The sequence below is a fragment of the Chionomys nivalis genome, chromosome 3 (assembly GCF_950005125.1).
Source record: "Chionomys nivalis chromosome 3, mChiNiv1.1, whole genome shotgun sequence".
Classification (NCBI taxonomy): Eukaryota; Metazoa; Chordata; class Mammalia; order Rodentia; family Cricetidae; genus Chionomys; species Chionomys nivalis.
The window spans coordinates 61724724-61746489 of NC_080088.1; the positions used below are offsets into that span (position 1 = coordinate 61724724).

At 47.5% G+C, this 21766-nt stretch overlaps 1 protein-coding gene across 5 annotated transcripts in view; it reads left to right on the forward strand.

Annotated features, from left to right (window-relative positions):
- The window catches only part of Rubcn (rubicon autophagy regulator), a 58957-nt gene extending 40821 nt beyond the window's left edge, over nucleotides 1-18136 (forward strand). For 3 of the 5 annotated variants that reach the window (XM_057763389.1, XM_057763384.1, XM_057763385.1), the window contains 13 exons: nucleotides 1001-1116; nucleotides 2689-2899; nucleotides 3241-3342; nucleotides 5187-5261; nucleotides 10810-10867; nucleotides 11388-11520; nucleotides 12092-12237; nucleotides 12710-12774; nucleotides 13150-13388; nucleotides 13938-13999; nucleotides 14359-14512; nucleotides 15407-15500; nucleotides 15714-18136. In XM_057763389.1, the coding sequence (XP_057619372.1) occupies nucleotides 1001-1116; nucleotides 2689-2899; nucleotides 3241-3342; nucleotides 5187-5261; nucleotides 10810-10867; nucleotides 11388-11520; nucleotides 12092-12237; nucleotides 12710-12774; nucleotides 13150-13388; nucleotides 13938-13999; nucleotides 14359-14512; nucleotides 15407-15500; nucleotides 15714-15892 (1634 nt within the window). In that variant the 3' untranslated portion in view covers nucleotides 15893-18136. The remainder of the gene's footprint in view (nucleotides 1-1000; nucleotides 1117-2688; nucleotides 2900-3240; nucleotides 3343-5186; nucleotides 5262-10809; nucleotides 10868-11387; nucleotides 11521-12091; nucleotides 12238-12709; nucleotides 12775-13149; nucleotides 13389-13937; nucleotides 14000-14358; nucleotides 14513-15406; nucleotides 15501-15713) is intronic. The other 2 variants (XM_057763387.1, XM_057763388.1) reach the window with 1 other exon arrangement.
- The last annotated feature ends 3630 nt before the right edge of the window (nucleotides 18137-21766 follow it).

Sequence of the window (21766 nt, forward strand, 5' to 3'; positions counted from 1 at the left end):
TTGGGAGGCAGAGGCAGGCGGATCTCTGTGAGTTCAAGGCCAGCCTGGTCTACAGAGTGAGTTCCAGGACAGCCAGGGCTGTAACACAAAGAAACCCTGTCTCAAAAAAAAAAAATAGTGATTAACTAATAATTTTATTACATTTGGTTAGAAGATGGAAGAAAAAGAAACTAATCCCTATTTTGACTTTTTTTTCCACCTTTGCATTGCCCCAGTGGTGGTGTCTCTTCCCCTTAGACAACAAAGGGGCCTTGAGAGGCCCCTTCCCTTGCTCTGGCCAGAGCAGTGCAGTCAGTAAGTGCCCCCAGCTCCCTGTTCATGGAGTATGGTGAGCGAGCACCAGGAAGGCAAGGACTGAAGCCTGCTTGTTTCCGTCTCGCTCTGCTCCCTCCTTGTGACTGCTGGGCTTTGGAGCTCAGCTCACTCTGTGGAGGACCCTGTATGCCCTCACCTGCCCTTCTGTCATCTTCAGCTCGAGTTCACTTCCTGTGGTCCTCACTGACTAGGATCCCCTTTTGTCGTGCTCTGGGCGCTACCATGTGTGTCTGCTGTACGTATGTGACATAGCCTGAGTGAGCAAGAGGCCTGACAGTGGATCTTTGCGTAGTTCTCAGAAGACAAGTTTTACATGGGAACCATTTGCAGGCAGAAGCATTCATGTCCTTTCCCAATGCGTAGCACTGAGTTAATCCCTTTTCCTCTTTAGTGGAGTAGGAAGGACAGTGTTCCTGTAACTTCAGATAGTAAAAGGATTGTCTCTAGGATCTCTGTTTTCTCTGTCATTCTCCGTCCAAGGGGTTTGGTGCTCTGGGACTCTTAAGAGTCTAAGCAATGCCTTTAGAAGATGGACAGATGTCCTCTTTGCAGTTTCTGGTCCCCGTTCCCTAGGAAGACTTGGAAGAGCCTTTAGTAGTAACATCCTCAGACTTTATGAAGGAGCATGGATGTTACAGGTTTTCATTTCAACTCAAATTTTATATCCGCCCTCCATTTCCCACAGAGAGTGGTCAGTACCTGTGCTCAGGAGAAGGCATGTTTCGAAGACCATCAGAAGGACAGTCCCTCATCAGTTACCTCTCTGAGCAAGACTTTGGCAGCTGTGCAGACCTAGAAAAGGTAAGGCATCAAAGGGGCAGATGAGGAGCTAGTGCAGCGGGGGATCCGGCCCGATGGTCTCTGCTGCCATTGTTTTAGTGAGGTTCCGAGTACACGGCAGTACCTATGAACTGTCGAGGGAATTCTTCAGGGAGCCTGTGCTTGTCATTGGTCCGGGTCTACCCTATGCAGAAATATTGGATTTTAGCCACGTGATTGTTGTTTGTTGACTCTGTGGCCTCACATAGAAACTTCTTCCAGAATCCAGGTCTACATTTGTTCCTGGGCTCAACTGTGTGTATGATAACATCTGTCCACCAGTCTCTTATCATGGGGCTTACTTACCTTGCTACTGTGGGTATGGGTGTATGACTCTGGGAAAAGAGTCTCTTTGGAATTCCTGGCTTGTTCTCTTCCTTCGTAGCCCTTGTTTCAAACATGATTGCCTGGTTTCATCAGCTTACTTAGTGCAACTGAAAAGACCTGCAGTGTCCGATGGACTTAAAAATATTAGACACTTAGACTTGATCCAGTCTGTAAACATTTTGTTGTTGTTTTTGAGGCAGGGTTTTACTGTGCAGCGCAGGCTAGACTCCTCAAACCTTAGGATTCTCCTGTCTCTGCCCTCTGGGGCCTGAGACTACAGGTGTGGGACACCTGACCTGAGTAATTTTTAAAAAGCAGTTGAAAAAGAAAACAGAGGCTGATAAAACATCAAGTTTTATCTTTAGAAGTTGGTTCAGTTCACTTTGTTTCATTCTTAGAAGTCAAATTCTCTAGGAGATCCGAAAGTGTCCCGTTGCCTCCAGAGCAAATGGTATTTCCGTCCACACACTGGGCAGAGCTTCAGATAGTCAGGCTACGTGCAGCAGATCTGGTGCCACAGCGATGCTGGCCACGTGCAACAGGTCTCAGTGCCATCGTGGTGCTGGCCACATGCAGCAGGTCTGGTACCACAGTGCTGGCCATGTGCAGCAGGTCTCAGTGCCACAATGGTGCCGCGCTGTTGGCTGCGTTTTCTCAGTGGCCTATAATGGTGGAAACATTTGTACCAGACACCAGCAGGTCTGTGAAGGTGATTCCTTGGTGTGGAAATACTCACTTCAGTATCAGGGATGCCATTTTATCTACCCTCTTTAAGGAACTAGCGCTCTTTATCATCTGCTGTGGTGGTCCGTGAACCACAGCTTTCTTCAAGCATTTCCTTTCCCACCCATGTGCCCTGTGGGCTTCCAGTTTGAAGAGGTTTTTTTTTTCCCATAGTTTCTTTCATTGTGTTGAGTGGAAATGGGACTGAGCAGAAGCTGTGCTTGGCACTGAGGAGATCTTGGACTGACTAGCTGGGATTCTCTTTCCATTTTTATGTAGAAAATAGAACAGATGAGGAGACAGCCATGGCCAGCTAAAAGAGCATAGACTCTAGAGCAGGCTGTTTGCCCATCTGCCTTCCTTAGAGCAGTGCATTTCCCCTGGTGGCGCCATTGAGGAAAGTGCAAGTCTTGGGAGCTCTGCTTCCCCGCATCGTACATCCACAAGGTGTTCCATACTCCAGTCCTTTAACAAGCAGCTTCTTCGGTGCCCTCCTTCCTCCAGGAGAATGCCCACTTCAGCATCTCAGAGTCCTTGATTGCGGCCATCGAGCTGATGAAATGCAACATGATGAGCCAGTGCCTAGAAGAGGAGGAGGTAGAGGAGGAAGATAGTGACAGGGAGATCCAGGAACTGAAGCAGAAGATCCGCCTTCGGCGCCAGCAGATCCGCACCAAAAACTTGCTCCCCGCGTACCAGGAGAATGAGCATGGAAGTGAGTGAGGCCCGGGAACATCTGGATGCCTGCCTCTTCACAGCATGGCAAGCTTGGGCCGCGCTGTTCTGGTTTTGTTTCTTCTCCCCATGCTAGACCAGAAACACTGCTAGAGCTCAGGTTTCCTCCATCACAAACAGCATTCTTCCAAAATGAGACTCCAGGGTAGGAACTAAGGCCAGGGGTCATGGATGGACTCCTCCAAAGGAGAATGGGCCAGCAGGAGTGCCAGTCCCACTTCAGCTTCAGTCCCAGCAGTGGTTCTGTTCCCTCTCCTCTGTTCAAGTCTGGGCTCGTTACTGTGGTGTTGAGAGGGGTGACTGTGATCTTTACTGCCACAGGCTTCCGGGTCACATCCAGCAGCTCCCAGTTCAGTTCACGTGATTCTACACAGTTCTCGGACTCTGGCTCTGCTGATGATGTTGACGAGTTTGAAATCCAAGGTAAGCATTGCCAGTCTGTTACAAAGGAGCGCTTTTTACTAACAGTCCTGTTAATGTGGAGTGTTGGCTGAGTGACCCCCAAAGAGATCTTCATTATTACCCACTGTGTACATTGTTAGTTATTGTAAGGGACGGCTGCTCTTGCTAGAGTCAGAACCGCATTAAAATTCATGCAGACTTGAAAGGAAGAGGGCGATTGGCTATTGAAGTCACCCTGATTTTCAGTCCTCATGTGTTTATCTTTCTCTTGGGTCCTCACTCTCTTCCTCCTTCTAGCTCTTTGGGCTGAGCCAAACCACTTGATTAGAATGCTTCCCAGTGCTCCGTAACACAATTGAAATTGCTCCAAGATATATAAGAAGGAATTTTATAGTAATATGTGTGGTGGGGGACATGAATCATTAAGGGAAAAGCAAAAGAAAAGGAGAAACAGACAGGTTTACAAAGCAGACTTAAGGCAGAGCCCCAGCCCCTTGTCGGAAGCATCAGTGCAGTGAGGGGTGGGGCTGCCGTCTGAGAAGGTGTTTGTTGTGAAGCAAGTAATGTTCCTTTTGCATCACTAGTCACCTCAGAGGGGGCCTCACAGCAGACCAATGAAACAGTCTCAAGTCCAAGCTGGTGAGTCAGGGAGTTTATTGATTTACTTACAGGCTGCATCATCAATAATAATAAAATAAAATCAGACCAGCATGAGTGACAGCCTCCCAAGAGCTGCTTAACTGGAGTCCCGCCTTCAGCTCATCTCCCACCTGCTATGTAGTCTAGCATCTCCCAAGACACTGCAGCTGGCCCGAGCATTACTCGAGGTGGGAGATGGGGGCGCCAGAGTGACCGGGTGGCTGAACTCTCAGCGAGGATCTGATGATCTTCCCTCCAGTTTGTATGAAGGAAAGTCAGTAGATCCGATCTTAGGAGGGTCTCCGTGAGTCTAGCCTGGGATCAGCTGCCCTGCTTCCAACATGGTAGTGGCCACGTCATGCTTGAGTGATGTGCTTCACAGTAGCCCTGTTCCTGCAAACCATAGATCTCTTCAGGACCCAACAAAGAGACAAACAGCTAGCAAGCAAATAAACAGAGCGGTTCAGGTGGATAAACTCTTCATCCCTGCAGAGCTAAATTGTCTACACGCATTCCATTTTAACACTGTAAAATGATAATGAATAGATAGTTTTACTTTTTTAGTCTTCAGGGATCTCCTGAGTAACCAGAGTGCTTTCTCACTCAGAAATTCATATTTTACACAGCTTGTCCAGGCCTCTAAGGACTTTGCTATTTGTTCTTCCTAATGTATTTGATTTCTACTCTTGACAATAATTGTAACTTAAAACTCCCCTCCCCCTTAGTTTGTGTTTTTTTCTAATCATAGTTCAACAAAGTGCACTTGTGTTGGAAACTGTTGCTTCAGTTGTGGGCCCCAAGGGTGCCTGTAATCGGCTAAATTCCCTGTTGGTTCAGGACAGAAATCCTTACAGGAGACACCATAGAACAGGATCTCGGTCTCTAGGCCCCTGTCATCCTTTGTTGTGAGGAACTGCTCGAAGACTGAGATGTTTGCCATCATCTCCAGCCTCTACACACGAACCTCCCGTAGAGTCCCTCTCCTTACTCCACAGTCAAAATGACCAGCTGTTCCTAACATTGCCCTTAGCTTCTTCTTAGGAGGTGCGTGAGGCTTGACTGGCTTGGGGAAGTAGCAGTTACTGTTTTCCAAGCCTGCCCATGCATGTGGGTTCCTAAAAGCTGCACGAAAGCCACAGCCTGGTCCCAAGGACGTTGTGCTATGGAATTGTCGTCTCAGCAACTTCCTTTCTAAAGGGCCCCTCTTTGTAATTATTGTTACACAGATGGTAGTGAAGGCTCTAACCTGACTCACATGTCACAGAGTGGACTCTCAGTATCAATGGCCTCGATGTTCTCAGGTAGCCGTGCTGGACGTGCGAATGTGCCTCTACATGCATGTGTGTGAATGTTTGCACCGGCATTTGCACATGTTTGATCTTGTGGTGCTTGTCAAGGTTATGAGAACTTCATGGGCTAGAGAACTAACTGGAAAACATTAGACAGTGCAGGAGAAATTCAGGTATTCAGACTCAAGCAGCCCTTGCTGTCTCCTCTCAGAGAGATAGTTTTAGATTAGGTGGTCATGTAAATTAGCTAGTCATGTAACTGATGGAGTCAAAGTTTAGAAAGGAATCTTCAAGCCTAGAAAAGGAGTTCCATCTTGAATTTTTTGGTATTGGTGGTAGATAAGAGCATAAAATGTAATTCATACCAAGTAAAATTTAGCGTGAAGTTCCTCAGCTGCCTTTTGAAAGCTTACTAACTATAGAAATTCACTGTGGAGATGGTTGATTTTAGTCTTTGATGCGTTTATTTACTTGCAGTTTTGTTTGGCTGCTCTTTTGTTTTGTTTTTCATTTTGTTTTTTTGTTTGTTTATTTTTTTTTTATTTTTGGTTTTTGGCTTTGGGATTTTTGGTACAAAGTTTCTCTGTATGACAGTCCTAGCTGTCCTGGAACTTGCTTTATAGACCAGACTGGCCTCGAATTCACAGAGATCCACCTGCTTCTGCTTCCCGAGTGCTGGCATTAAAGGCGTGCGCCACCACATCCTGTTTATTTGCAAGTTTTTTTAATAATAAGTGTTATATTAAGAATGAAACCGTTAAATTAAGAATTTAAGCTCAAGGGCTGGAGAGATGGCAGTAAGATCCTGTATTAGTTATGAACAGTTATGCACAGTTATGACATGTTCCCACCCCCAGCCTCAGTTGACCACTAATGCATGCTCTCTGCGTATTTGCCCTTTCTGGGCATTTCATATAAATGGAGCATACAGTATATGATTTATGATCTCTCATCCCTGCTTCTTTCTCCCTATTTATTTTGGATGTGGTGTCTGACAAATTGATTCCATAGACTTCCAGTTCTGGATAGTGTTTTCACTTGGGGGTTTAAGATTCTGTTGTTCTTGTCCCCGCCCCTCCATTCTCCTGTGCTGTATCCTCATCCTTTCTTCCCTCTGTAGATTCTTCTCACGTTTAAGCCCTCTGCATATATGCACCTTTCAGGTCCAGTTAGGAGACAGAAAATAGCAGGGCAGTTTGAATAGGGGACATTGAATGGTAAGAGTTTTCAGCTGTAATAACAGTTGAATCATGGGAGAGAAACTCCTAAGGAGTGAAGAGAACACAGGAAGGGTGGATGCAGTGGCAGCCACTCTCCCACGGGCTGCAGTAGAGCAGCCCCAGGCTGTATTCCCAGGTGAGATCCAGGTGGCAGAGGAGCTTCTGAAGTCACAGAGCTGCCTTGAGTCACATTGTGGATGCCGTCCATAGGGAGAGGCCATGCCAACAGCCTCCAGTGGGAAGCCGTTCTCAGTGCCAGGCAACTGCCGTTCTCAGAACTCTGGCAGGACTGCAAGAGAGCCTGTGGGAAAGGCTGACACTTAAACATCGCACTCCAAAACGTGCTGTGGGAAACCGTGTGTGAGAGGAAGCAGTAATTGCGCCGCTGTGGCTCTGCTGCGGGCACACTTCCCTGGGCAGTATCAGTGCGCTGAGTTGTCAGTCTAGGTCGGAGCACAGCCGGCTGGAACAGGACAAACTCCTTCCTTCCCAGCATCCTCTCAGTGCCCTCCGGTGATGCTTTATTTACGCCAGTTGACCAGGAGACTTGTTGGAAGCACAGCAGATTTGGGCTCAAAGGCAATAAATTGAAACCTAATATAATATATGAAGAAGGGTATTCGTAAACTATATTTTCTGATAAGTAAAATCTGCATGGAGTTTGTGCTGGCTGTTTTTAATGTCAGCTTGACAAAGCTGGAGTTATCTGAAAAGAGGGAATCTCAATTGAGAAAATGCTTCATAAGATCTGGCTGTAGGGCATTTTCTTAATTTCACAGGGGAGGACCCAAGCCCATTGTGAGTGGTGCCATCCCTGGGCTAGTGGCCCTAGGTTCTATAAGAAAGCAGGCTGAGCAAACCTGTAAGCAGCACCCCTCCATGGCCTCTGCATCAGCTCCTGCCTCCAGGTTCCTGCTCTGCTTGAGTTCTGTCCTGACTTCTTTTGAAGATGAACTGTGATGTGGAAGTGTCAGCCAAACAAACCCTGTCTTCCCCAAGTCGCTTTTCTCATGGTGCTCCATGACAGGATTAGTACAGTAATTCTAACTAGGAATAGAGCAAGGTAACCAATTGCTCCTCGTCTTCCTCTTTGAGTTAATGATCACAGAGAGTGCACTGGCATTGGATCCTCGGCTGTGCTGGAGATTGTTTTATCTGCTAACGGAAAGTGAGTGGAAACCATTGTCAGTACAGGCAGGAAATCCCTAAGCTAACTCCCTAAGTTTCACTTGCTTTGTTTAAAATGTGTAGATTTTGCTAAAACCAGAAGTGTAGCCGGTTCTTCATGATCAGCCCAGCCACCCAGTAGAGCACCTTCCCCTCATGTGACGTCGTTTTCTTGTCTGTTTTTACGTTTTAGTTTGTTCTGGGTGTCTGAGAACAACCATGTGGGTCCTGGGCTTGAACTCAAGTCCTCATGGCTGACATCAGGCACCTTTACCTCCAGAGCCATTTTGCCAGCCCCTGTGTTTATATTTTATAACTTTCCCCCATCAATAATAATTACTTTATGTATGGAAAGCTCAAAAGCACTTCAAATAAATTCTCTTGGAAAAATATATTTGTTTTAAACATATTTGGTTTTGTTCAAAAGATTAAGAAGACATTTTATAGTTATGCTAAACTCCACTAGGAAGGTGCAGGCTGCTTTCTGTTCTCTACAGAATGCTTTCCTTATCTATTTTTGACCTTGGTGTGGTCATATCACTGTGTTCAACCAGTGGTCCAGCCATGTCAACTTAGTCATCTCCCTGAACTAACTAGGGTCAGCAGGACACCCCGCAGGCACAGTAAAGTGATCGGTGTAGGGTGCCATATCCAGTTTGATATCAGCGCCACCTCAACTCTCTGTGCTGGGGTAGGATCCTTACCCCAGGGAATGTGGTTCTCCACGCTCTTGCAGTATTTATGATCAGCTAAAAAGTACCTGCCACATAACCTCTTCTGACCTTTTATGTATCTGATGAAAAAGAATAATAAGCAGGATAATCCAGATGATTATAGGTTCTAAAGAAAAGAAAATAAAGATAAAAAAGACTTCCTTATTTGAATATGAAATGCTCTGCTTAACTATAAAGAAATGTATCCCTAGGTGATTTTGTGTGGCTGTCATAGATCAGAGAATTTACTTACACAGGCTGAGGTGGCTACTGTGTCTTGAGATCCTATCCCCTCAGGATAGGGTCTCAGGGGGCCCCTGTCTTATACATTGACCACTGACAGAAATAATAATGGCTTCTGTAGCAACTGCTATCAACAGTATGTAACACTTTTTTAAAAAAAATATTCATTTATTTTGTATACAATATTCTGTCTGCTGTGTGTATGCCTGCAGGCCAGAAGGGGGCACCAGACCTCATTACAGATGGTTGTGAGCCACCATGTGGTTGCTGGGAATTGAACTCAGGACCTTTGGAAGAGCAGGCAGTGCTCTTAACCGCTGAGCCATCTCTCCAGCCCTTGTAACACTTTCTGGCCCTACGGTATCAAAATTGGTTAGTTCCTTATTCAAGGATGTCTGTCTAGAATTTTCTTTCATTTTTCCCTATTCCAGGCAGGATGAAATTTGCAAAAACCTGAATTGCTTTTAGTCAGTTAATCATTCTGGAACTACTCTGAAAATCCTTTCTATGGAGAACATCCTGAGTGCTGTTTGACAAGACAAGATTCATGTTCAGCCCTAGCAGGATTTATGACCCCCAAGTCAATGGTGCAAACCGAACAGTTGTGTAAAGGTCTGGCTGCTGTTGCCCAGACATTTTCCCCTCTTCCCATCAGTACTAGTGGCAGTAGACTAGACAGCTGGCATTCTTTGGATCTGTATGATTTGGGTGACTGAAGTTCAGACAGAAAATATGACAGAAATGAACACCTTTTTGTCAAATAAAATGGTCTTTTTGTAGTTACAAGGGGTAAAAAAGGTCAATATCTTGTTTTATGTGCTTTTAAAGCAAATGAGGGCTGGGATGTAGCTCAGTATCAGAGTGCTTGCCTGTCATCCAGGCCCTGGGTTTGCTCTCCAGCACTGCCCCAAACAAGTAGCACATCAAAGCTGCTTGAAGCTTTGAAGCCATTAGTTTGTGAATAGTATTATTTGAATTATACTTGGATCCAGAAATATGTATTAAATGTTGTAAAGCTCAGTGAATTAGACATAATCTCATTTCCTCACAGAGATGTTTTGTAATCTGGTTGTACAAACAAAAGAATCTATGTGCAGTTAAAGCATAAGGCACAATTGAGCTACCCGTGGCCAAATGCAGAGTGACATCATGTAAGCCTAGCGCTCTGCCGAGGGGCTCAGACACAGCACTAGTCATTGTCTGGATTGATTAAGGAGAAAAGGTCCTCTCGCTGCCCATCAAAGAAAGTAAGAAATGAGACTATCAAAATAGCCTTTTAATGACTTGATTAGGGCCTGACTAGCGTCCTAGAATAAGACTTCTATAGGATTTGGGTCAGTGAGGTCTCTGGGGGCTCAGGTCTGTCTTTAGAACTTTGCTTTGGAAAGTCTCATTTTTCTGTAATTGTACATGAGATTACTATAGTAGTGATCATGTTGACATGTGTGACAGGTCCCGTGGAAAGTTGGTTACCAGGCTTCTCCAGGGAGTCTTGAGCCATGGAGAAGTTCTTTTCCTCCCTGAGCCACCAAACAGGAGTAAAATCTTCCCATGAAACTTTATTCTAAATGTAGAGAAAGCATCTAACATCAGGGGTAATGGTGAGCAGTGAGACACAGACATTTAATAGGTAACCTCGATGATCTAAATCTTGTGTTGGTTGATAATTCTTTTGTTTAAAAAAAAAGACAGAGCCCTTATTTTAGGTGCTTTCAACACATGATCCTCCTGCCTCAGCCTCTCCAGTGCTGGAATTATAAGCACAAGCTACCCACCACACCACTTTTGGGAGGATATCATTTAAGAAAGCTTGAGATTCACTCAAGAGGAAGATTTAATCATCATTGTATTTGTGCCTGTAGTGAGTGTGCCCCCATGTGCCTGCAGATCGATCTCTCTCTCTCTCTCTCTCTCTCTCTCTCTCTCTCTCTCTCTCGCTCGCTCACTGTTTACACCAAACCTGAGTTTGTGTGTCCCCCCCCCATACGTAACCACTTGACCTTCTCAGTGCTCTGCATGATGTCACTAATTCAGCCTGGATGTGATGTGGATGGAGATGGACTCTGAATAGTGCATAGAGCCTCCCTGTTCCGTGCCCTGCATAGAACGTAGCTCCTAGCTGCCACCTTAGTGCTTAGCTGCAGCACCCTATGACAGTTCCCTTAGCTTCTCTTCCTTTCCCAGTTCCTGTTCCTCTTATCTCTGGTTTCCATGCAGATGCTGACATCAGGCGTAGTGCAGTCTCCAATGGCAAATCATCCATCTCCCAGAACTTGTGAGTATTTTTTCATTCATTTTAATAACCTTTAGGATGCATGGAGAAACAAAGCCAGAACATGGCCTGTGGTTGAAAAAGGGCACAGAGAAAGCCATCCCATTTCACCAACAGGCAAGGTTCAAGCGCTGGCCCTGCCAGATGGTGGCAATTCAAGGGGAGAAAGACTTCGTCTCTGAGAGGCGCAATAGCAGTTTTGCTGATTTATTTTATGAACAAGCATACTGTCCATTTTGCAATTAAAGAAACTGAACTTTAGGGAAAGGAAAATATAGAACTCTTAACTGCAGTACCACTCAATGCTGGTAGGTGAGATAGGGACTTGTATATAGATTCAGGATGGTTAAGAACAATTGTATTCTTTCCACAGTGCATGTGTGTCTGGCACTGAGTAAAGAAACTGAACAGACTGGGTGCAGCAAGTGTTCCCTCAGCTGTAAAGTTCAGGCACATGGTCCCAAAAGGAAACCGATCTTCCTGACTTGGTGCACTCAACTCTCCTTGGTTCTCTCCTTCCCAGCTCCCATTGCTTCCTGCACTCCACATCTGCTGAGGCAGTGGCCATGGGGCTTCTGAAGCAGTTCGAGGGCATGCAGCTTCCAGCTGCCTCCGAGCTGGAGTGGCTAGTTCCAGAGCACGATGCCCCGCAGAAGGTAGGCTCTTCCCACTCTCCCCTGCCCAGGAGCCTATGAACCTTCTGGTCCTGTTTTCCTCTCTCACGCGACTCTAGTTGAGAACGAGCCTGTGCATCTGCCCGTGTTCCTGTGCAGCATTTGTTAAAGCGCAGAGTGAGTGAATGAGAGAGTGCGTGCCTGCTTGGGTTTCCCTAGCCGTTTCCCCTTCGCGGCCCTCTTCTGCAGAAGAAAATCTCTTGTTTTGTGGCTAACTTTAAGGCATGGTGTGAAAGTGAATTGTTCAAACCCTGTAGCTGAACCTCTTGGGGCATGAGGCATACTACCATAGGCCCTGGGAAGAGGCGGGCTAGCATTGGCAATGGGTGCCAGCACCCAGGATGATGCTTCTGTTTGCTTCTTGGAACTCAAGGTCCTTGTTTCAAGGAGCCTAGTACCTACTAGATTGTTTTGAAATCAGGGTTCCTTGAAGATCAGCCTGTAGTGATTCTGAAATCTGTTTCGTGGTCTCTGCTTCTGTCGTGGACGGAGGGACCAAGCATCTCTGTCCTCTGGATTGTCCAGCCAGCTCACCTACACTTTCGTCCTGCAGCTCCTGCCCATTCCCGACTCACTGCCCATCTCACCAGATGATGGGCAGCATGCGGACATCTACAAGCTGCGTATCCGTGTCCGTGGCAACCTGGAGTGGGCTCCACCTCGGCCTCAGATCATCTTTAATGTTCATCCAGCTCCGACGTGAGTAGAGTTATGGTCTTGCCTCTCGGCTCTGCCTCTGGTTGTACTTTCCACACAGTTCTGTGTATTTAAAAGCATAGAAAGGGGATTCTGTTTGTTTTGTTTTGTTTTTCTTAAGTTCTTTTAGTTCTTTTATTCTTCCCCATACCTAACTGGACACCACCCCAGTCTTTTAAATTAGCATTTCCAGACTGTCTCCCAGTAGTTGATGGACTTACTAGGTTTTCTCCTCTTTTTAAGATAGATGCTTTCCTTCCCCACTGTTCTTTCTGGGTTTTTATTCCTTACACCTTGCATTTACACAGAAACGTGGTGCCTGTTGAGGATAATCACTTAATCACTGCCATGGTCCACCGCTATAAATTCTAACCTCATAGACCTCCCCACAGAATGAGTTTTGTCCAACTCTAACAGGAAGTTGGTGAGTTCTCAGCTCTCCATCTTCCAATCCCCTCTCCTTCCCTTTCTGTAGGAGGAAGATCGCTGTGGCCAAGCAGAATTACCGCTGTGCAGGCTGTGGCATCCGGACTGACCCCGGTAAAGTTCTTCCTCACCTAGAGGAGGTGATAGAGCAGATATGGGGAGAAGGAAAGAAGGGCCTGAGCAGGAGGGGAGCTGAGGCAGGGGTTGGCAGTTGTGGGGAATTACCTGGGGGAGAAGTACACCAGCAGAGCCACTTCCTGGAGAAACTGACTCATTATATATAGCCAGGTTCTCAGGTTTGGATTCTTTGGTGGCCTCCAGGATAGGATGCAACAGCCATGGACCTCATTATGCAAGGGCTTTTCCCTAGCTTTAGAAAATTCACACAAAAGCTGCTAGAAGCTGCTTTGCCCTCCCTGCCTGCCTTTTGAAGGGCCGCCAGCTTCTGGGTGCAGAAACATCTAGCCTTTGGCTTTCTGACTTTCCTAGATTATATCAAGAGGCTGCGGTACTGTGAGTACTTGGGCAAGTACTTCTGTCAGTGCTGCCACGAGAACGCCCAGATGGTCGTCCCCAGCCGGATCCTGCGCAAGTGGGACTTCAGCAAATACTACATCAGCAACTTTTCCAAGGATCTGCTCATCAAGATCTGGAATGATCCTCTCTTCAATGTGCAGGACATCAATAGCGCCCTCTACAGAAAGGTCAAGCTGCTCAATCAAGTCCGGGTAAGATGCCTGCACAGGCCACCTCACAGATCCCTGCTCCTCTTCTCCTAGCTCTGTCTGTGCTAGTGCAGCCCCCTTAGGTCACCACCCGTCACCATTCATGTTCTGTGTACTTGCTTGTCGGCTGATTTCCAGGGCTGGGCGTGGAGCCCTGCACTAATACCCATAGTACTAGCAAACCCTCTACCACCGAGCTGCCCGTCTACAGTCCCGGAGACTCGTCTTGCCAGAGTCCAAACCTCCCGGCAGCTCTGAGGCCGTAGATAGCACTTGAAAGCAAGCACAGTTCCTACACTCCCCGTGCACAGGAGTGGGAGTTTAGATCCCAGAGTTCCCAGCAGCTGCCAGTGTGTCTGAATGAGCACACTGACCTGGCAGAAGAGCCTTCCCTGGCCAGAGATCACTTGAGTGAGTTGTTGAAGTTGAAGCTGTTGACTGAGGTGTGGGGGCCCTCCAAACCCTGGCTGCTCCCTGCAGAGCTTGAAGGCACCTCCCGGTCCTTCTAACAGCCCCTTCTCTCTCCTTCTCAACCCAATGCCTTGTCTTTAGCTGCTGCGGGTTCAGCTGTACCACATGAAGAACATGTTTAAGACCTGCCGGCTGGCCAAAGAGTAAGTGTCGTGGAGGCCAGAGTCCTCTGGTGTCCTGTCTCTGAGAGGAACGTGTCCTAACAGGAAGGGTTTGCAGAAATGCCTGAAAGTAGTAAATGGGAAACCATGGCGGTAATTAGATCTGAGTTCTCTGGAGGGGGAGCATCTGTCCAGGGCCAGACACCACTTCCCAAGCTCACTCTCCAGGGTTGAGAAATAAAATGCTTCTGTCCTCCAGGGAATGGTGTGAGGAAGCTGGGGTGGCCTAGGATGTCACCAGCCCCATGAGCTTCTCCCCTGCCTAGTGAGGACTTTTGTACTGTCGTGTGCCAGTCAAAGGATTACTCCCAAGCCCTCCTACATCCTCTCATTTCCTGTAGGCTTTTGGATTCCTTTGACGTAGTTCCTGGCCACCTGACAGAGGATCTCCACCTGTACTCACTGAACGACCTGTCTGCGACCAAGAAGGGGGAACTGGGGCCCCGGCTGGCTGAGCTCACCAGAGCAGGAGCTGCGCACGTAGAGAGATGTATGGTGAGGAGCCGTGTTCTGCCATGCAGATGAGCCCTTGCGTGGGGCTTAGTGGTGGGCAGGGTCTTGACACTTAGCTCCAGAAACTTGATGTGGCCAGTTGACACTGGAAGAAACCAGAGAGCTTGCTGCAGGCCTAGTGAGTGAGCAGCAGGATCTTCTGAAGGACCTGGGGTTAGAGGACGTAGTGCTGGGGCACTGAAGCAGGGGGCTGTGAGTTCAAAGTCAGCCTGGGCCGCATAGCAAGACCCCGTCTCAAGGAAAACAATACAGAAAGAGCTAGGACAGAGCCGATGCTGGTGTTGCCCGAGCGAGACTGGGCAGCGCTCAGTGAAGGATCCCACGCTCGTGGAGGACTCTGGCCAGAATCTAGACCTGTTCTCAGTCACAGCTCAAACAATCTGTTCTCTGTGTAAGCCTCAGTGTTCTTTCTGAGATGAAGGTAATACTTAGATGAGAATTAATTCTTCCCTCTTGAGCTTCTGCGGTTTGATGAAGCAGCCTATTTGATGGCATTTTTGCAAATTCTGTTTAAAAATGTAAGTTATTACCATTCGTGATAAGATCAACAATGCTAGAAAAGTCAGAATGATGCTTTTAGATCTACCCATCTCCGCTGCCCAGTCTGTGGTCCTGTGGGGGTGTGGGGGAGGGCAGGGGGGTGAGTAGACTGCACTGTAACCTGACTAGAGGCTATTATTTTGGGGAAACACTCTTGCCCTTACCTTAAGTTTTGTGTGATGGTACCCAGCCCTGATCTGGCTCTCATAGTCACAAGTCCAGCCCCAGACTCTACCCTTCATCCTGCCCAAAGTTGTATTTATGGCTTGCTTCCCCTCACCAAGGCCTCCTTTCTGGGCCAGTCCCTCACCTTGTTTCCATTACTCTCCTCCATAGCTGTGCCAAGCCAAAGGCTTCATCTGTGAGTTCTGCCAGAATGAGGATGATGTCATCTTTCCTTTTGAGCTCCAGAAGTGCCGGACCTGTGAAGGTGAGGACGATGCTAGCATTGAGACGAGCAAGGCTGGACACAAAGTGATGTGTTCCCTGCGTGTCCTCTGTTAGCAGGAGGATGGTGGGAGTCACCCCACACACCGCCACCCCCAGAGCACGAGCTATGGGGAGAAGTGGCTGAGGGGCTGGCTTGCTTCCAGCCTGGGAGAATACAAATTATTTTCTTCTCTTTCTCTTTCAACCCAAATAGAGTGTAAAGCGTGTTACCACAAAGCTTGCTTCAAGTCTGGAAGCTGCCCCCGGTGTGAGCGGCTGCAGGCCCGGCGGGAGTTGCTGGCCAAGCAGAGCCTGGAGTCCTACCTGTCTGACTATGAGGAGGAACCCACAGAAGCCTTGGCTCTAGAGGCCACTGTCCTGGAGACCACTTGAGGAATGCACCTGACCCTTTGTCTGAGGGGCTGCCTAGGGTCAAACGATATAGAACTGAGCCACACCTCCAAGAAAGGTGGTGGGACCTTTAAAAAATATATTGTCACTTTTTTTATGACTTGTCTGCTGTCCAGGTGTAAAGCACCTTTATTGGTTGGTGGGTCCAGTCTGTTGTGACAGTTATCTGTGAGCACTGGGCATTTCCGTCAGAACTGCCACTTGGAGTGCCTCTTGTCAGCAAGACCCAGTTCTTCTGACATGCTTGGCCTGTTCGACTAGGCCCAGGTCTGGTTACAGCTGCAGCTCAAGGATCATTCCCACTCTTGACTTAGCGCCCTAGCTCCTGAACCAGGCCCTTCTCAGCCAATGTTCTTCTCTGTGGCTGAAACAGGAGAATGGAGTTTCCCTGTCCCAGTCCTGAAAGAGAACAAGACTGTGCCCTGAGGCATGGGAGAGAATGGGCTACATGGCGGGCATTCTGTCCGACTGACTTAGGCTTTTGGGGGGCAGGTAAGAACAGAATCATTATTGTCCTAGAATCCTCGGAGACCTCAAGGAGGCAAGCATGCCTTCCCTGTTTCAGGTGTTCCAGGCACAGGTGGACACAAGCTGGCTTGTGTACTCTGCTGGGCTTGAAGCAAAGAGCAGAACTGAACCTTAGGCCAGGCCCGTTCGTAGCCAGCACCACACACATAAGTGAGGCTGGAGCGGGTGCCTAAGGAGCCTTTGTTGGGATACAGGTTAATGGGCGCCTCTTGGTGTTCGAGCTCTCAGTAACCAGCTTGAGTGCAGGAGTGCTTCCAGCTCAGGCAAGGGTAAAACCCCACCCACCATCCTAACGTGGGTCCCTTACTGCTCTGTATGGTTCTAAGCAGAGGCATGACCCCACTGCACTCTCCGTCCCCTTCCCCCAGCAGAGCGGGGGCCCTCCCTCTGGCTGATCTCTTGCCTTAGTTTCTTTTCTTACTTAGTAGCTTTAGAGAACTCGACAGTTTGTGAATGTTTCCGTTTGCTCAGTAACAGGAGCCTTTATGCCGTTTATGCACTTAACTCCTCGGTAATATATGTTGGACCATCTATTTCATATTACTGATTTTAATACACTCCTCCCCCATCACTTAATGTGCTTTCCCTGGGGTTTCCTAGACTAGGCCAGACACATCTGTTGGGAGTTTGAACTGCCGCAATTGGCCGGGGTTGCATCTCAGAGCCCGGTGTTCTGGGAACTGCTGTCCACAGTGCTTTTGTTCTAGAACTGACTTCTTCCGTGTACCCGTCTTCCTGTATTGGTTGCTAGTGAGATAACTGGCTCAGGCACTGTCCCAGGAACTCAAATAAATTTGCACATGGTTGGTAGAAGCTGGCAAGTCCTGCGCTCGAGGGAACAAGGGGTCTCCCAGAGAAAGAGAAGGGAATTTGATGTGACAGCCACGCGGAGCTCTAGCAGAGCAAGAAGCACGTGGCAGAACTGGCCCGTGGCACCGTTCCTCTGCCCCACCTTTGGGGACTGACAGCAGCACTGGGCTGGGTGACGCGGACTGTTGGCTCAGTTGGTGGTGAGACAGAAAGCCGAGACCATGGCTGTTTCGAAGGGCTGATTAGGAATCTCCCTTCCTTAAGGAGATTTAGGAGTGATCCCTTCGAACTCAAGTGTCACTGAGTCAGCCCTCGGATTCAGACTCTGGCTCCAGTTCCAGTTTGTGGCTGACTTCCTGTCCAGCTGCTCACTCCAGGTCACCGCTGCCGCCCAGGCTCCGCGTCCACACAGGCTCCAGCTGACCTCAGTGTCCCCACGTCCCCACCCCGTTCCTCTGGATCTTGACTCTTAGTGCTCCTGATTCTGTGCTGTCGTTATCGTCCAAGTACACAGGTTTGTTTATTTGGGAGTCGGGGAGAGACGGGAGGTTGTGAGAGCACTTTGTCAAGTAGCAGTATGTGAGAGTCCCCCGCTGTGGGGATTCTGAACCACTGAAGAGCGAGGTGGGAGGGGAGCACCCTCTGTACAAAGGGAAGCATTTGCTCCTGAGGTGGAGACAAGCTCCGAGGCACTCCACTCGGGTGTGGAAGCCCAGCCTCTGCACTTAGGGGGCTCTTACCAGCTTCCTCGACCAAACTAACAAACAGAAAGGGAGCAAGAGTCGGAATAAAAACATCCGTTTGTGTACAGCTTGTGTTTTGAACTGGATTTTCACCTGCTGTAATGTGTGCACATCCTAACCATTCATGGTCATCTAATAAACTAAGGAAATTAAATCTTGCCTTTTATGTACCTGCTTTGACGACTGTGGAAGGATGCTGTGTATCTGCTGAAAGCAGCCATGTCTGACTGTTCCCTGTGAGTTTGTGGAGTCTCCTCCATATTCCTGTTGTTGTTAGTTGTTTCATTATTATTGTTGGTTTTTAAAGACAGGGTCTCCCCATGTATCCCAGACTGGCCCCAAACTTGAAATCCTCCTGCCTCTGCTTTCCTTGTGCTAGGATGACAGGTATACCCCACAGGACACTGTGCACGTGACTCTTCAGATGTCTCCTTATGGTCTCTCACCACTGTCTAAAACCAAGGTTTATCTCTACAGACCTAACCATTACTGACTCAGATTTGAAAATGACTTGTCTTCGACTGGCTCTGAGTCAGGTCCCGTGCCTGGCTAGTCAGGCATTCTCTCCTCCCCACCACCTGTCAATCAAGTGTGTCGATTGTCCTTTTCTTTAAATGTATCTCGTTCCATCTCCCACACAAGTACAAGTTCTCACGGTTGTCCGGGCTCATGTCAGTTTCATGTTCACCCACTCTTATCAGATACTCAGGTACCCACGATTTGTGTGGTAGTCTGTGGGGCTTACAGCAGAAAGCAAAGTGGAGTCAGGCTCCACCCATAAGGAAATGAGAGACACAGCACAGCGTCAGGAGAGTGTGTAGTCAGCCGTCTGTGCCTGCAGGGACACAGTGACGTGTACCTGTGGTCCTAGCGCTTGGGAGGCTTAAAAAGCCAAGGTATTTAGAAAAAAATGTAGTGAAAGCTACCGCAAACTTAAGAACACACGGTGGTCATTGTTTCCATTCTATTAGATATTATGAGCTATATAGATTAAATATACAGATGATATAAACAGATTGCATGCAAATACTAGAACATTTTGTGTGAAAGACCTGAGCTTTTTTTTTTTTTTTAAATATTTATTATGTATACAATATTCTGTCTGCATGTGTGCCTGCAGGCCAGCAGAGGGCACCAGACCCCATTACAGATGGTTGTGAGCCACCATGCGGTTGCTGGGAATTGAACTCAGGACCTTTGGAAGAGCAGGCAATGCTCTTAACCTCTGAGCCATCGCTCCAGCCCAAGACCTGAGCTTTAATGGATCTTGGAAGCCCTACTTCCAGTCCGCTCAGGTAGCAAGGGACAGCTAGTTGGAGCTCTGCTGCTGGCCTCAAAGGAAAAGAACAAAAATGCTCTTTAAAACAGAACCAGGATCCTAATTAGGCCAGAGAAAGGGGAAGCCCCACGAGTGATTCTGCAACTCTTTCCCCAAGAATGTAACTCAGAGGACAAAGATATCTTCAGACAGGAGCTGGCGTGTGTGACTATCCTACAAGAGGAACTGGGGAAAGAACCTGAAAGGACTTACTGATTCATATTTATTTTCTGTAGCTCACACTGGCCTCACACTTGGAATTCTCCTGCCACAGTCTCCAGAGTGCTGGGGATACAAATGTTCACCATCTCAACCAATTACAATCTTAGATTTAAAAAAAAACAAAAAAACTGTGTGTGAGTATGGACGCAGGCAGGTCAGATGACAGCCTTTGGAAGTGACTCGTCCTTGGTTGAGCCAGTGTAGGCGTGCTGAGTTACATATACTATACACCCCCACATCCAGCTTTTTACAGGGGTTCTGGGGATCAAATGAGGTTGAAGCATGGTTTCCAATAACTGAACTTAGGTTGTCAGACTTACGTAGCTATTGCTATTACCTGCTGAGTTATTTCCCCCATGCTTCCCCTCCCCCATTTTTTTTAAAGTCCTCACCTTGCCCAGGCTGATCTCGAACTTGCTATACAGCTGAGAATGTCTGAACTCTTGATCCATTTGCATCTCTTTTTTCCAAGTGCTGGAATTACTGGAATATGCCTCTATTTCCAGCCATTTTAGGTTTTATATCAAGAATTGGTGCAGTAGATAAAATGTTTGTGTTACCCTAAAATTTATATTGAAGGCTTTATCCCAATGCGATCTTCAGATATGGCCTTTGAGAGGCAAACAGGGACATTAGAGCAAAGCCCCAGGATGCTGGGTAGCTCTTTCTGCAAGTGTTACAGCCCTGAGGGGAAAGGTGTCCCCAATGCCAGTGTTACATCGCTGGAGGGAACGCTGTCCTGGCAGTTGGGAGCCAAGGAATACTACAAAGTCACACGGCACAGCAAACCTCACACGAGATTTATTGAGGAGAACACAAGAGGGTAAGAAACAGCAAAGGTTATATATAGGGTTCCTTGGGGGGCATGGAGTTTTCCAGGATGGAGCAAAGCAATGGCCCAAATGGCTGTCATTCTAGCTTGGCAATGAGAACGCCATGTCACCTAGACTCTAGGGGGTGCCGTGTCCTAGCCTCCATCTCTAGACTGTCCCTCCAATCAGTGATGTCAATGGCTTCCCTCTGGATCTTTTCCCCTCTGTGTTATCTGGAGTCTGCTCTATTACTGGAAATGAAGAACCCTGGTACATACAATGAGAGGGAACAATCAATCTAGTGCACATGCCAAGGGAGCCCTGGTGCACACTAGGAGAGGCGAGAGAGTCCTGGCACATGCTGGGAAAAGGCAAAAGCAAAGGCATCTGAAATCAGCCATAAATTATGAAAATATTAACTGTGCTTATCCAGCTTAACGTGATCCAAGCCGCTGGTGTACGACTGTCTCCACGTATGTGTCTGTAACTGAGTACTTGACTGAAGTTATTAATATAGGAACACGTAAGTGTTAGACATGGAGAACTTTCTGTGTCCCGGGCACCACTCTAAATTATTTACATACGGGTGACTCCCAGACCTCCCAGATACTCTTTGAAGTAGACAGGACTATCATTTCCACTGTGATGTGGGATTCCCCTCTGTATGCTATGAATATGTTTTCTTACTATTGGTTAATAAAGAAGCTGCTTTGGCCTATGGCAGGACAAAATATAGCAAGGTGGGAAATCCAAGCAGAGATAGAGGAGAAAAGAAGGCAGAGTCGGGGAGATGCTGTGAAGCCGCCTAAGAGGCAATATATAAGGTAACAAACCACGAGCCTCATGGTAAAATATAAAATAATAGAAACAGGTTCATTTAAGATGTAAGAGCTACCTAGAAATATGCCTGAGCCTTTGGTCAAACAGTGTTGTAATTAATAGAGTTTCTGTGTGATTATTCGGGTCTGGGCAGCTGGAAAATGAAAGAACAGTCTCCGCCTACACCACTGTGTACAAGTAAGTAAGGTACAGGAGTTTAAGTAACTTGCTTAACACACCCCAGCTAGCGCTAGTGGAGCCTGGATCCACTCTTAACCACTGTGTTATGCCAAGATAAATGAAAAGGCTGCATCCTAAAAGGCCAGAGAAATGGGCCATGAGTGTGGCCCTGCGAGACAGGGGAGGTCCTGTGCCAGAGCTGGTTCCTAAAGCTTTGTGGGATTTAGATGGTGTATCAGCCAGGATTCTCTAGAAGAACAGAGCTGATAGAATGGATATATATTAAAGGGGGCTCACTAGGGAGTCTGACAGGATTTGGACTGGGTAGGCAAAGAACGACTATCTTCCTATTGAGGAGGTGAGAACCCAGGATCCATCGGTCCGTAAGGCTGGAGGCTTCAGCAGTTCCCTGGTCCTGAAGGTC